At 42.2% G+C, this 16,390-nt stretch overlaps 1 protein-coding gene across 11 annotated transcripts in view; it reads left to right on the top strand.

The window, feature by feature from the left end:
* Nucleotides 1-16,390, top strand: part of Foxp1 (forkhead box P1) — a 587,261-nt gene that overhangs the window by 492,286 nt on the left and 78,585 nt on the right. For 9 of the 11 annotated variants that reach the window (XM_021636219.2, XM_060383853.1, XM_060383847.1 and 6 more), the window contains 3 exons: nucleotides 8,560-8,697; nucleotides 9,690-9,779; nucleotides 15,121-15,274. In XM_021636219.2, coding sequence (XP_021491894.1) covers nucleotides 8,560-8,697; nucleotides 9,690-9,779; nucleotides 15,121-15,274 — 382 coding nt within the window. The remainder of the gene's footprint in view (nucleotides 1-8,559; nucleotides 8,698-9,689; nucleotides 9,780-15,120; nucleotides 15,275-16,390) is intronic. The other 2 variants (XM_060383854.1, XM_060383852.1) reach the window with 1 other exon arrangement.

The raw sequence follows: 16,390 nt of genomic DNA, 5'->3' as shown, positions 1-16,390 counted from the left end.
CCAGTTCTGCAACTTTTCAGGCAGCCCTCCACACAATGGCAGGAGACAGCGAAATTAAAATCTAGATGAATTAAAAGCCATCAAAGTCGTGCCTAGCGTGGCAGGAGTGGCGTTTGAATTGCCGTGTTTCTGTGACGATTAGGAGGGAATGTGGTGGCCAGATTCTCAGCTCATACTGCAATTTGAGCACAGTTTGTATTGGCAAGAAGGAAGCTTAGAGAAATTCATTTTATTACTTGGTTTCGTTGTGGACGAACGTCACTAAGGGGAACTCTAAAACGACGCTCTGAGTAACGGGGAAACAGTGATCAGTGAGAAGCCCCTTGAGGTAGTTCCTTGTGATTTACAGTCAAGGAAAAACCGTAGCAACAGTTGACCAGAAAAGGTTAGAGTGACTAAACGCATACATTGTGTCTCTCTGTGTGTTGCATGTTATGCTCTGCAGTCAGTAACAAGGAGTTACAATCATCAAACAGCCTTGTTAACTGTCTTGGTCTTTATAATATTTAGTGCTTGCAAACTCTGGCTTATTTACCTTGACTGTCTTTAAAACAGATGTTTATAACTGCTGCATCTTTTTCTTTCAATATATGCCTTGGTAGAAGCTGCTTACATATACAGTCATTCTGCATGTGTCATTGTCACAAGATTTCATAGAAGGCTGGCAGTTATGTGGCTGTTGAGATGTCTAGCTGTACCTCTAGGGTTATTTGTGGCAAGAAGTCTAACCTATTGCTTACCTGTACAGTTTTATTTGTGGAAAGCCTTGACCCTGTAAGCTAAAACTGTTGTTTGGTGCAAGTTTTGTTTTTTGTTTTTGTTTCAGAGGGGGCTAGCATGTTATTCCTTAAAAATAGTTTTGAGTCATTCCAAAGTGTCATGTATTCTGCATTCAGTCCCCCACCCCCGAATCTACCTCCCTTTGATTTAACACAGAAAACTCAGGTCCTCTGTTGTAAACCTCTGTCTGTGTATTGTGGGGCCTTGAGTCCCTGGAAAGGGCTAACCTGGGCCTCTCATGATAAGAAGGGATACCCTTTTCTGAGTCCTTTTTCTAACCCAGTAGTTGTTTGGGGAGGAAATTTATTTAGAGTGAAAAAAGAATTATCAAGCTCATGCATTAGGCCTCATGTTCACATCGGGTTAAAGCAACTAATCAATGAAGTGCAGGCTATAAGTGCCGGCGGGCTTTTTACAATACCTCAGCTTTTTAGAATACCTCAGTATCATGTCTTAATTCTTACACTTTATCTTGCCCTTAAATCTGAAACATCATTGTTCAAATAACTGAGAACAAGGTAAATCAACAACATCAAAAAGGTCAGCCTCTGTGATTTCTCAAGGGCTTGTTATTTTGTACTTCCCAATTCTATTTGATGTCTTGACAAAACAAGATGACACAGGGGAGAATACATTAAAATTTGATTTTTTTTTCCCCATCTAACCTGTTACAGTTGTGGCAGCCTAATTTCTTTCTTTTTACTTTTTTTTTTTTTTTTTGTCCCTGAAGATAGCTTTTTGTTCAGTTGCTTTTAATTGTCACACTACTTCATGAGGTGGGTCTTCACAGGTCTCTCATTTGTGTTGATATTATAAGGCTTTTTTTTTTTTTAATGTATTTTGACCTTTCATATGGAGGGAGCTTTAGGTTAGGTTTTCACTGATTTATTTAGAAATAAATCAGTGAATGGAAAAAGTTGTCAAAGAAGCAACTGATGTTTTTCCTCATTAGAATCTCATTTGCACCCCTTGGTTTAACTGTGATATATCAGGTGAAGGTGTTGGAGTTTTGCGTGAGAAATTGCATAAGTAGTTCTTGAAAAGGTAAAAAGAAAATGGTAGTGTCTTAAGAAATCCATATGCAACTTTGGAGTATCTAATTTGGGCCTACCTAAATATTTAAATTTACCTGTAGTGTCCCCCAATAATATAGGGGGGAATATTTATTTATGTTTACCCTCTCCTATTTTCTGGGCTAGTTACCTTAAAGTAAGGAAAGGAATCAATTTAATTCTTAGTTTTGAAAAATAAAATTTAGGGGGAGGTAAACATTTTTTCCCCATGTAACAGTAACCCTTGTTCTAAAACTATCTACAGATTTTTCTTGCTTTTATGATGCGTGTTTCTCAGCAGGATTGATGGAGTTGCTATTTCTTTCATTGTTCGTAATAATGTTTCAGTTTAAGAAAACTTACTTCTCTGGACTTTCTTCCCTCTCCCTTGAAGAGTTAAAGATCTATGGGTCAGATCTTTCCTAAGGAACTCTCTGGACTAGTCACCCCCACCTCCCATTCTCAGCACTTAAAAATGATTTTGTTGTTTTTGTTAATATGAAGTGTCAGCATGTTCTTCTCATTTACACCAAATAGTTTTCTAGCACACCTACAGGAAAATGAGATCGAGGAAGGAAAGGGAAGACATCTTCTCGATTTTAATAATAATAATAATAATTAATAATAATAATAATAATAATAAATAGTAGTAGTGGTGGTTTTGAGGTTGAAGAGATCAGTTCTTAGTAAATGATTATTTTCATATGAAGCTCCCATTGTTTCCTGTATTTAACAATTGCTAATGGGAGAAGCGATTTAATTTATGTAAACTTTACATTTTTATGCAAATGAAGCTGATATTTATTAGAGCTAAAACAATTAGGCTGGCACTTAGTGGCGTAACCTTGCCTGCCTGGGAAATGGTGGAGAAGCACAGGGCACCCTCCACTCTCTGGGCTTAGACAAATATGAATTCTACCATTTGTTTTTAATGTAAAGACAAAAAGAACTCAGCTCTTCTAGAGATGGTTTCTTAGGGTTGGTAACCTGAAATAACTCCTGACTGGCAGGCAAGTATTGGAGTTAACTATTCTTTGTGAAAGGAAGATAGCCCCTCTTTGATAGAATGTAATAAACAAAATGATAAAAAATGAAATGCTAATTGCATTTTAAAAGGCCTCTTTTTTTTTTTGCTAAAATTTTAATAGGTGGTTGTATTGTTGCTGAGAGAACAGTTATGCTGATAAGTGACTACTGAGATGATTTTGCATTAATATAATAACCATTACCTGCCTTAATGCTTTGTATAGTATTGTGGCAAAATAGCTAAGTCTAAAAGAGTTGTACCAAAAGCAGCATTCCACAGTGAAAGAGAATTATACTTGCCATATGAATACCATGTTTTTTGGGGTTTTTTTGTTTGTTTGTTTGGTTTTTTTTGTTGTTTTTTTTTTAGGACAGAAACACTGTGTCAGATACATTTTTTTCCCCATTTTGTGATACAGCCACCTTGCATGGTACTTGATTTAAGTTTTGGATTTTCTCCTTTGTTTTGTTTGGTTTTTTAAATTTTAGTGACACAGAGAATAGAAGCTATCTGCTGTTTGTGTGTGTGTGCGCTGATCTATTGTAACTATTGGTTATTAATTTTGAAAACTGGCCTGTGTTTTCCCAGGTGGCTACTGGTACAGATACAAGCTAGTTTCCTTATGATCCCAGGAAATTGGGCATATTTTTTTTTCTTAAAATAGAGCCATGCTCTTTGTTTGTTTTTGTTTTGACATTCTAGAGCCTTCTAATTTAATTTGTTTTGCTCTCATTATGTGGCTGACTGGGTGACATTGCCTAACCGCGTCAGTTGCCACCCAAACACAGCTTGAAGTATGGAAGGCAAGTGAGTTTCTGGGGGGCATACATGTGGCTTATGATCAGAGGTCAAAAAACAGTTTCCAAATCTTTGAAAATAATTTAATGGAAATACTGTAATAGATAGTTTTAATGAAAATAGCGTTGCATGTTTTTTTTTTGTTTTTTTTTTTACCGTCTCAGTTATTTGACTTGTATACATAGTAGTTACGAGAGGATGTGAGTGTCCAAAGTCTCTGTGTATTTTACGCTGGGCAGGGTTTACTTGTAGTTCACTTCAGTGTAAAGGGAAGGGAGAGAGAGAAATGATAACATGTTGTTTTCAGTATTTACACAGTGTCATCTGGTCTCCCACCCAATTCCTTCAATTGTCTCCTAGATTAGAACCAAGTATTGTTCCTATGAGGTGGTTTTTTTTTTTTAAATTATTTGTTTGTTTGCTTTTGAAATTTCAACACCCGTCTTCTTCCCCACTGCCTACCTTCCCCCACTTTTGGAAGTAAGAGAAAGCGAAGAGCAGGGGGCATTGTTTAACAGACTGCGAGCGTTCCAACGATACAGAGTCCCCTTTGGAGGAAAAGAAAACTACGCCAGCAGTGCCCGAGCCTTTACCAGCAGTTGCTGCTGCTGAAGATGCCTCCCTCGTCACTGGTACTAAGGAGCCGCAGGGCCCATGCTAGCCACGTTCAGATGGCCAAGCACAGCTGTATTTCTGCCACTCAGGCAGGTTGGTGTGCACCTGGCATGGCCACACCCCACTGGTATCAAGAAACAGCGTAGTATCCTGCACTGCTTTTGCTTTTGCCTTTTTTTTTTTTAATTCATGCTGTCCCCCGAAAGCACAAATAAAGAGTGTTAACTGTGGGTGCACATGTGTGTTTAAGTTTGGTTTTTTTTTTTTTAATGCAAGCACTCTTTAAGTGCCTGCCAGAAGTTTTATTCGATCTCTGATCCCTGAAGGCAGCGAGACAGAATCATTCTAGGTCTTCATAAATTGCCTCCCGTGATTCATTGTGAGCTCACACAGCTCCATGCAGCACACTCATCTCTGTACACTCAGACAGTTAACACAGTTATAGTACAGGGATAATTTTTTTTTCCTTGCCTTATATTTAAATTGTCTTCTGAGGAAAAAAAAAAAATCAAGAATTAGCTTCAACTGCCAGATGAGGCACAGGCCCTTGTAAGCTACATGAAGCATCAGAAATGAATTTTTATCTCCAGGAGGGTAAGGTGGGTGTCAGGGGGCTGGGGGGGGGGGAGCAAAGTTTAGTTTTCATCCAGCACTTTCCATGAGAGCCCTATAAATATGAGACGGCCGTAGTTAAAAACTCACATGACTGTTTTAAATACTATTGATTTAAACCACTGGCTGGATTTTATGAATCAAAGTGTAATTTCTAAGCTTTGGCCATATTTCTCAATGCTAAACCACTCTCTCCCGTGTGCCTTTAGCCGCTTTCCAGACATTCAACACGGGATTAAATGATAGCAGTTACAGTGATCAATAGGTGAGGGCTGTGACAATCACTCTTGCCGTTAATGACCTCAGTAGTAATGGGTAATAAAGTGTGGGCTGTAATAGCCCCTCGCTGGTACTGCATGCCCTTTGATTCCTAGTATTGGTAGGAACTAGCTACATGGGAAAGCTGGACGCTGGGAATTAGGGAGTAGATATAGAGGCCATAATTCTTAAGTATTTAAAACCTTAAACTGTGCTTCGTTTGTTTTTTTTTTCTCTCTCTCTCTCTTGTTTCTTTTCTATCCCTCTGTGGTTTCTGGTCCACTGGGGTAGTTTTCTGAAACCTTGCTGCAACCTCTTGTCCTAATAGGGGAGCAGAAACTTAAGGGGGAAGGGGCAACTAGAATCTTGTTTTACCGCATTTATTATATGGAGCTCCCTTGCCCACTCTAGTGGCTGGAGCTAACTGGTGTGAAACTGTGGTTTCAGACAGTAAAAGCAAAGTTCAAGCCATCAGGACATAATGGCCCACTTCTGATTACTCGGAGACCGCTCCACTAGTTGGAAGGGTTACTCAGGCTTCTTGTGCCTGTCCCTGGCCGGGCTGCGCCTGCTGCTTGAAGCGTTTTATTACTCATCAGACCCTCCATCAAAGTGTCCAAAGGGAACAAGCAGGAGAGAGTCAAGTTCATTCTCCTGTTCTGCAGCCCGACTGCCAACAATAAAGAAGTAACTGTGGGAAAAGGAGCTGGAAACCATTGGCTCTCTGCAAGGACTTAAAATTACCTGCACCTGTCAGTCTTTCCTTGGTCACCCTTTATTATTATTATTATTATTATTTTTATTTTTATTATTGACAGTTAAGGGACTGTGGTGTTTCTGTCCTAAAAAGACACATTTTTACCATGCTTAAAAATAAAAGGCTTTGAAAGTATATGATTTCTTTAAAAACAAAATCCAGTAAGATAAACACATTGCCTACAATGGCTTAAATCACCTTTATTAAAGCATAATGTATACACCATAGAAGACACTCTTTATCTAATTGGAAGAGATTTTACATTCATGCATCTGTGTGACCCCTGTAGTGTTTCCATCATCAGTCGCCTGAAATTTGCTGGTGTCCCTTCCAAACACAGGGGCTCCAGACCTCTTAGAAAAGGAGGAGGCGATTGTTTCTGCACTGTTTCTCCGCCATGGCTCTGTTAGGTTTGTGTTCATCGCCAGTTCAGATATTACACCACCCTGTTCCTGTGTGTTTTCCTGTCCATCGCCATTAGACATTTGGCGCACGAGTATTTGTGTTGTACGTCATCCAAGAAATGCAGAGAGAAAAAGAAATCTGAAACATGGCTCCTTTGTTTGCTTCAGCAAGCCTCCTGTATGGCTATGCGACTCTCAAGGAATAGTAAACTTCTATTGTGGTATGTTGGCTTCAGGAGCTCCGAAGATAGCAATTGGCACCCAGTGCTTATTTTAAAATTCAGAAAGTTTCTTCTGGATGAAGACAAAGTCGACTAATTGGAATTAATGCGTAGATGGTTAGATGTTTTGATAATGTCTTCTTGGCGTTTGCCCTAGACTGTACGCAAGTTCAGTGTTCCAATCATTGGTGATATTTCATGCTGCGAATTATCTTTTTAAAGGGATAATTTATCCATTCATATACATCTGTCCCTTTTTGCATATAAAAATATTCAGACATACCCATCTGTTTTAAATTACAGTGTAACTACATCTACACTTAAAAGACCACTGCACTAGGAAGAATTCACGGATGACCTCCCCGAGTTGGGTTAATGAAATTTTTTGAGTGTTCTAGCTTGTGTTTTCTAAACACATGAAGCTCGCACACAAACCTCCCCCAACTTACCCTCAACACACAACACGCCACCACAACAGGGCAGAATGCTCACTGGACGTGAATCTGACCTTCAGGGACCATTTTTAGTTCATCAAAATTAGTGATGCCGAGAAATCGGGACATCAGTGCATAATGAGTGTGAAATTAGGAACGAGAGCTCGCTATGCAAATGACAGGGCAAGTCATGTGAAAAAGTCAAGATAAACTGCATATTAAGACATTATGTTACATAAAATTAACACTCCGTTTCTCTCTTTTGCTTACTGTTCCCCTGAAAGATTTTTTTTAATTCTTTTATCTTTTGATCAGCTATTGTCTGCAAGATTTTTTTTTTTTAAGAAGTGGCATACAGGCAAAGTGCAAAACATGTTATTACCTTTTATTGTAATACATGAGATGACAGCAGACCCTTTTAAACAAAGTATATATCCTTTGCAGCCTCTAGCTTCTTGGCTATCATATTTGCTTTAAAACCAAAGAAGGGTAAAGATGCTTAAATATTACTCTTCAGAGACATTCAGCTCTTTTCTTTTATTGCATGTCTGTTTTTTTTTTTTTCTTTTCCTTTCTTTTCTTTTTGTGGGGGGGTGTGATTTTTTATGAAGTAGTCTTCTTGGAGTACAGGGACTGACAAAATGGTTCTCATGTAGCCTGAAAATTAAACACAAGTGCGGTGATTATTTTGAATAGCTAAATTACATTCTAGAAAGCTCGAAGAATTCGTAGCATTGTCATTAGGTATCCGCTTGAATACAATTTGTGTAACCTTGGCCAAGACAGCCTGTCATTTTAATGTCAGTGTTTTATCTGAACAAGACATCATCCTTTCAGATACAGTGTGCAGGTTCCTTGCAGAGATGCCCGTGCAGAAACGTGTTAACAGTTGCAAATACGAAATGCTATCAAGTTCATCACTGTAGCTGTTTGTCACTGAAATGTCATGGAAAGCGGCTTTTACCAGTATCACATGTAATATGAAAGAATTGAGACATCTGCACGCTTTGTGAATAAGGAAGGGTAAAAGGCATCCTAGGAAGGGTCTGTGTTTTAAGTTCAGAAGGTGTGTCTAAGGTTCTGCCACCTGCAAAGCTAAACATCCTTAAAGATTCTGAAAATCACTGTCCACAGGCGGAGTGGGTCATGCTAACTGTGGCTGCAAAGTTGTTTGTTCCTCCTTAATTTCCTCCCTAAAGCAAAACTAAAGTGCAGGCTAGCTTCCTACAGCTCGTTTTGACTAGAGAGATGATATTAATAAGGACAAGGATGGATCTGTCCCTAATCCGGATAACATTTGTTAAGGTCTTCCTTCTCTGCTCGTAAGGTTGTGTAGAGCCCATCCTGGCTGCACGATTTTCTTTTACGTTTCTTGACTTGCCCAGAATATGTGATGCCCTGGATTCGATACCTAGCAACAACATCCCTATAAAATTAATAATGATAATTGCACGGGGCTTCACATAGGATCTGTGGATGGATCTCTTTACCACAAGTACATCCTGTGTGGGAAATTGGTCAACCCTTGAAGCAGGCTGAACCTGGGAGGCCGAGGGTGTGAGGCTTGCTGGCTCCCTGCTTACCCTTCATTAATGTTCTAGGTTCCCGTGTCAGTGGCTATGATGACACCTCAGGTTATCACTCCTCAACAAATGCAGCAGATCCTCCAGCAGCAAGTGCTGAGCCCCCAGCAGCTCCAGGTTCTCCTCCAGCAGCAGCAGGCCCTCATGCTTCAACAGGTAACTGTCCTCCTCCCGCCCGCCCATAGCTCGGGTCCCAGTGCCTTTTCACCCACATACTTGCTTTCCCTGTTGAAGAATGAACATGACTGGCTACCTGGACCCCGAGTGATAAGGGTGGCATTCGTACCCGTGAAGGAGTGGACCGATATCACAGGTCCCAGGCCTCAGGTCTGGAGACCGCCCCATGCCCTGCGGTTAGGGCCATAATTGGACTTGGTGGAAAAAGATCTCCCAGGCTTACATGGCTTTTCACTCTTTTATTTGGTAAGCCAGGAGGCTTCGAGGTGGCATGAGTCAAAGCAGCACATTGGAAGCAAGTTTATGCAGGCAGCTCTTGATGTCCCATTTCAACTCCAATGCTTACCTTTAAAGAATTTTTTTTTCTTGGGCATGTAAAGAAGCATTTCGGAGTTCATCAACCTCAAAGCACAGAGTTTACTTTTCGTACACATGCTGATGCTCAGATAAACTCGTGGCTGGCCTTGTGTCTTGGGGACAGAATACTCAGACTTAAGAAGCAACCTACGCCCAACTGATAAGGGTAGATGCCACAGGGATAGAAATCACTACCGTATAATGGTAAGGATAGGACTCAGGAAGTTCCCAACACTGTGGAAGCATCCAAATCTGGGACCTTCCTTGCCCCTCCTCCCCCCATAATTTAGAAAGCCCAAACTAGAGACTGAGTAGACCCTGCAAGGGCATCTCGGCTTTGTTGTACAATCAAAGGTCATCCCTTGCCTTATTTTAATTAATTTGTGTAGAAAATGGTATGTTTTTCATCAGTTCATTTTTGAGATTACTTCTCAGACCTTAATGCCAAGAATCGTCAGTGTGCGTGGAATTTATTGTCGGGTTTCAAAGTAAAAGGTCAGGGCATTCCAGATAAAAGGATGCTATTTTTCAAATCACAGTTTGTGCATGGCATGGAGAGGGACAGTGGGTCGCGGTATTCAGTTACTTACCGTCCCCTCCTCTCTCTCTTGTAGCAGCAGCTTCAAGAATTTTATAAAAAACAACAGGAACAGTTGCAGCTTCAACTTCTCCAACAGCAACATGCTGGAAAACAGCCGAAAGAGGTACCGATGATGCATATTCTCCTTTCAAACCACAGATCTCAGGGGACTGTCTAGTGGCTATTAAACTGTCATTCATCTTTTAAATGATTGCCCAACTCAGCTGACTCTATGGGTTCTCAGCTTTCAGACCAAGAGTTACTGTCCTGTTTGTACTCCGATGTCTCGATCCCTTACTTCACATTACCACAGCAGTGTACCTCTGTGGGAACAGCACCATGAGCCGTGTTCTGGGTTCCTGTGATACAGCAGAGGACCAGCATGCAGCTGGGCCGGGGAGGGTCAACATTGGAAGTGGGTGCACACTTAATTTTTTCCATCGTACAATTATTAGTTTGTTTGCTTGTGTTATGAACTCAATCTTTTGGGCAGGTGGCAGTGGCCTTTTCCATTGGCGCACTCACTTCTTGTGAGGTCAGGCAAGCAGACAAGGCATTTAGAAGATGATTAAACATCCCTATCTTCATTTAACCTCTTGCAGGTTGACCATGTCCTAATTGCCTAATGTATGCATTATATAGCATGAGTTAAAGGTACGGGACTGTGGGTTGGGTCTTTTGTACTTAACGGTGGAAAACAAAACAAAACAAAGCGACAACAAAAGAGCCCCCAAACCACTGAGCTATGTTTGTTTCTGTGTCCTAGTCCTTTGTAGCTTTTATGATTTATTGCACTTGGCCACTCTGCCCAAGCAGGTGACACTTGTGAACCCATACATTGTGAGCCCTTCCCAGGGGCTCCCGCGTCACCTCCTGTATGCTGCCATGAACCCGAGGGTGCTGTCACTTCTGGGAGCCCAGGGGGAGCCCACGCTGCCGAAGTGTTAGGATATCCCCCACCCTTCCACATTATCACAGTGGCTCAAAGCTTTTAGCCTAATGTGTCTCTCCTTACTGCAACAAACTACACAATCCCACGGACAGCGTGCTGCCCTCTGTCTTGGTGTCTCTGATAGCCTTGCACAGTTAGCCACTTTTGCTCCCTAGGAGGGAGTCTGGCCAGGTGACTGACTCCACATCCGTGTTCCTCCCATGGGTATGGATGTGCTGCTTTTACGCATGGGAGACACCCAGACCTCTCTCCCCATGCCGGCTCCTCCCTTTACACCAATTGGGTATGCTTTCCATGCTCTGCCAAGTTTCCCCACCCGGAGTCCTGTTTCCGAAGGCCGCCTGTAAACCCCCTGCGGAGCAGGGGCAGTTTTGGGGTAAAGGGGAGGAGGCATATTAATGAAAATGCTGACACAACCTTAAGGACAGTGGCTCGCTACCGGGAGCTGCTCTAATAAAAAAGGGAACAGATTAAAAAGTGTCTAAAATGTAAATCTAAAGGACTAACAGTAATTAAAATGGAAATGGCACGGGGAGGGAAGGCATGTAATTGTGAGATATCACCCCGCAGAAGGCTCTCAGCTTTGTTTTCCTGGCTGTTTTTCTAATTCAGCGGGGCTTACTCATCAGTGGCAGTTCAATGCGCCTTAATGACTCTAGGATTGCAGGCATCACTCTGGACAAAGAAATGATTATTGTGCGGTCAAAAGAAGTTCAAAGACAAGGAGGGAATTTCAGTTTTTTCCCTTAGAGATCCACATTCAAGAGCATATAAATTAAGCCAAATGTTAAAAACCACAGTCTGAAAGCTGACTTCAAAGTCACAACTCTCTAATTAATGAACTGCGAGCTTCAGTTTGGACAAGTTGGGGTTTGATGCGCCCATAAATCAACATGACAGGCCTGTTTCACAGTCTCAGACAGTGCTTGTCATTGAGTCACATCAGATGTAAACACAGCAGAAAAAAGAAGGGCTATGAAGGAGGGTGCAATTGATCAACAGAATTGGTAAAAACCCACTTTTGAAGCGCATTATGCATGATCACAGGAAATGGTTACAGCCTCAAGAGGTTTCCCCGTCTGCTGTTGCTTTTTTGAATCAGATTTCTCACAGCCTTCAAAAGGGAGAAGAAGAATTATGGAGTTTCTCCCCCGTGGCTTGCAGGCAATAACCCCCTGTTGTTATTTTGTGCTTCTTTCTTTTCAAAGGCATCAAAATTTAGTTTTTTAAAGATCTTTAACTCTATATTTGAAGACACACTAGAAAGGGCCGCCACTGTCACTCTTATCAGTTACCAGGGGCTGTGCTCTTCCTTCCTCTTGCCACTTCTTATTAACCTCTTGTTTGGTCTTGTAGACAAGAGTTTGCAAAGCATATCCGCGTGCTGGGAAGACATGAAAGTTCAGATGAGCTCTGAGGGCCCCAGAAAGAGATGGAGTGGGGGAAGTTCCCCCGGCAGAAGAGTTTCCAATGTGCTGTTGTCGGGAAGCACGATAGTGACATCTGGGTTTGGGCAGAGAGTGACCGTGAAATGAGTATGCTGTGTCCACAGGCACTGAGGGTTAAAGCATTGTGGTGGCTTTGTTTGTTTGTTTGTTTTGTTCTTTCATCTTGAGGACTCTGGGCTTGCTCTGGCCCATGGTTTGGTGACCCAAGAGATAAGTGACCTCAACAGACCTAGAAGGAAGCAGGCAAAGTGGAGTCAGACTGGTGCCCTTAGGTTTCCCTGTGTGCTCCTGGTGCGGCTGGGCTATTCCCCAGTAGTTAGGAGATCCTGCTTCTCTGGGAGATCAAGGGCTCGTGTCCCGAAATCATTCTGCAGACGATGGTCCTTCTGTGCTATGGTGAAGGAGTCACGTGGTGGCCGCTGTGTGGTATGGCCCGGTGGTGATAATTTTGACGAGGCTTGATTGAACATCGACAGATGGAGCAAGTGTGTTCCTTTGCCGAATGAGCTGTCATTAGTGCCTCATTTTCTACAGTCAGGTACTCCCTCTCTTGTCCTCTCCTCCCCCCCCCCTTTTTCTTTTTTGGTCGTCTTTGGCCTCATGGCCAGGGCACATTGCATTTGCTGTCTTTCTTCCTAAAGTCGTTTTTGATACCCCCTTGTGGAAGTTTCACGTCACATTGAACCAGACCCAAGGTGCTCCCGTAGAGATAGGCGCTTGCTGATGCTGTCAGGGATATAGCCCAGCACAGCCGTGGAAGGAACAGCTCCTGGATCCTGGACTCAGGGTGGTTGCAAAAGTAGATGACAGAATTCATTTTAAAATCAATCTGGGTGTGCATGGGGGTGGGGGTTGCCATCCTGTGTGGTGAGGTGGCAGAGCTGATTGTTTTAAAAGGGCCGTTTGTCCTGGGCGGTTATGACAGTTTATGTTAGGCAGTAGGGAGTAGCCAAAGAAAGGAAAACAGACCTTTGACTGCAGCTCTAGGGAGGGGACCCGAAACGAAAGGTTTATCAGGGCATTTGAGCATTTTAACGCTGACTGCTGACCTGTCGGGGGACTGCGCAGGGACCTTTTTTGTATGCATTCAACTGTGAGAAGTAAACAAACGGACCCGTATCCTGTGTTTGGTAACTGGGTGGGGAGCACACTTTGGCAACCAGTGTTGCTTTTAAATTCTTCTTTGGACAATGGGCCTTGTATACTTTTATATCCTGGCTTTTCAAACGTGGACAGCTTTCATGGGCACTTTCCTAGGGATGGCCACAGACAACAGAAAAAGGCATCAGTCATTTCATATAAATACACAGTTTTTAAACACTCACTTACAGTAAGACAGGAAGCACCCTCCCCACCTCCATCACCCCTTTGTATTTGGCCTCAACAGTGGCTAATTCCCCCATCTTTGACTGTGTCCCTGTCCCCCTTTTTTAATGTCATGAGTTAATATCTGTTGAAGAAGTGAAAAAATCCTTTTGACACGAATATAACTATCACTGGGTTTCACATTAATGTGGTAACTTGGGAAGGGATGAAAACAATTGGATCATTTTCTGCATGCTGTTCTTAAAATGAAAGTACTGGCTTTTCATTTAAATTTATTTAAATTTTTGTTGTTAGTGGTATAGAATTTGTTTTTTGGAGTGAAACTCAATTAACTTTCTCAGTGGCATGGTGGTAAGTCTGAAATTGGTTACTAATATAAGGATGATGGCTTTTTTTTTTTATAACTGTAAAATAAACTACATGGAGGCCAAAAGGAAACCACCATTTTTCTCTTCCTTTGAACTTTGCATCAGAAGGTCTTGGTTTACACACCATTTTATGGCCATATCAGATCAAGGTCATAGGTTAGGTTAAGCGAATGCAGTTGTTTGTAAAGTATTGTTATTAAGCAGAGAAGGCAGGCTCTAAAAACACTGGGTCATCATCTTGTTGCAGAAGTGTCGCTGACCTTTGGAATAGTGTTCCGAATTAAGAAGAGTTCCTGTGTATTCCTTAAAGATTGTTTTTGGGGGCGGAGGGGGTGGGACTCAGTTTGGAAAGGGTTAATTTTTCCTTTCTAATTGTTCGCCATAACGTAGCCAAGACCTCCACCTCGATATGAATCCTCGCAGATTAAGGATATTAGATAATTTCCTTCTATTTATTGTATTCCTGCACCGTATTATCTTTCTATCACTCAGATAATTACTGAGGAAATCTACATTAATTTTTTTTGGCTGGGGTGAACGAAGCCTGCTAAACACAGGAATGCTGTATTGATGTTTTACACAACAAAAGTTTTCCTCCTGTCACTGTCCAGTCAACAGAGATATTTATCATATCACAAAGCCCCTCCTTTTCAAGAACAAAGCGGGCGGGAGACACTGGACAACTGGAGGTGGAAATTCAAGCCAGCCTAAGGATTTAAAGCCTGGAGAGTCCCGCTCGCATTAAGGACTCATGGTGGAGTACACTGTTGTTTGCTAAATTATGAATGTGTGTAATTAAAATCTAGTGGCTGTTTCTATGAAAGATTTACAATGTTATTTCATCGTTTGTCATGGCTAATTAACAATATTAGATGAAGTTTTTCTTCTTCAAAGGTCTGATTTTTTCTCATTTATTTATGTCAGAAGTGATAAACAGTAGTTAAAGGCCCACGCTGGTTCAGGCAGGGAGGGAGGCACCTTGTTCTTCTACACCTCCAGGGTTCAGGGTTCAAGTCCCTCTAGAAGGATGCAGTCTCCTTTCCAGTGTGAATAATTACAGATTTCAGAGTCTCAAAAGTTCATGTCCTGACTACAGAACTCAGGCTTTTCCTATCGTTCGGAAAGGAGGCTTGTCAAAGGAATCCTTTTCCTCGGCCGGGGTAGGGGTGGGTGGTCAACATGAGAATTAACACAGGTCCCCCCCCCCTCAGCCTGTCTTCAGGAATGGCACGCTATCCCCCTTTTAAACCTTGACCTTGAGCCCACCACCAGACTGAGGTGGCAGTCCTCCGGGCCTTTTGCAACACGTACACTTTGAACCATCACTGGGAACCAGCCATCTCATCTCTGCCCCTCGTTGTTTTCTTGCAGCAGCAGCAGGTGGCCACCCAGCAGTTGGCTTTCCAGCAGCAGCTTCTCCAGATGCAGCAGCTGCAACAGCAGCACCTCCTGTCTCTGCAGCGTCAAGGCCTTCTAACAATCCAGCCGGGGCAGCCTGCCCTTCCCCTCCAGCCCCTTACCCAAGGTACGAATCTATACTTGTTGCGCCGGATGACGATGGGAACCAGCTCCATAGAGGGGGTGGGCAGAGGGGATGGGGTGGCTCTTGACCGCTGCCTGCTTGGGATGCAGGAAATTGCCCACCTGAAGCATGCGCAGAGAGACATTGGGCAAATAAACAACAGATCAGATGGGCCCTTGCAGAGCCTGTTGAAGTCAGGAGAAGAGTCCCGGAGGACTCTTGCAGGAGCGGGCTGCATCAGTGTTGGGAAAAAGGAAATCAAATGTCAGTGCCCTCCCTGAATGTTTCAGTGCAGTCCTTTGGCATTTTGGTTCCAGTGTTCTTGAAACGTACTATGTAATCATGTTACAGCATGTTTTACATCATGGGAAGTTCTTTTCTTCTCTTGTCTCTGCACATATACCTTCTTTTCTCCCTCCCCTCCCTTCTTACATCCTTCTCTCCTTTTCTTCCTCTCTCCCTCTCCGATAAGGTCTGTGATTTAGTTCAGGCTAATCTGGAACTCCAGAATCATCCTAAGTCCCAGGGTTTAGGTTTGTGCCATGATGCTGAGTTCCTCAAAACTTTATTATTGTATTTTTATTCATATGGGTGTTTTTCCTACATGTATGGCTATGCATTATGTGTGTGCCTGATGCCTGTAAAGGCCAGAAGAAGGTGTCATATCCTCTGGAGCTGGGGTTACAGACACTTGTGAGTTGCCATGTAGGTGCTAGGAATTAAGCCCAGGTCCTTTGGAGGAGCAGCCAGTGCTCTTAATTGCAAAGACATTCCTTCAGCTCCCTAGCACCATTTTTTTTTTTTAATTTAGGCATACTATCAATTTTTATTACCAGGATGGATGTTGAAATAATCTGATTTCTAAGAATCACTGGGATCTTTTTTTGTTTTATTTCTGTTTTTTTTTTTTTTTTTACTTTTTACTTTTTTTCTGATTTTGAACTCATTTGTTGACTACTCATTTCCAGTTGTTTTGTTTTTGTTTTTTATAAACTTTGATTCCTTGAGAAGACATCAAGTATTTTCGGTGGTTTTGTAAAATTATTTATTTTTGTGTATGGCTGTTTTCCCATTGTGCACCATGTCCATGCAGTGCCCGCGGAGGCCAGAAGAGGGCAC

This window comes from Meriones unguiculatus, chromosome 5 (genome assembly GCF_030254825.1).
Source record: "Meriones unguiculatus strain TT.TT164.6M chromosome 5, Bangor_MerUng_6.1, whole genome shotgun sequence".
NCBI classification, from domain to species: Eukaryota; Metazoa; Chordata; class Mammalia; order Rodentia; family Muridae; genus Meriones; species Meriones unguiculatus.
This window is presented reverse-complemented; position numbering and strand designations above follow the sequence as displayed.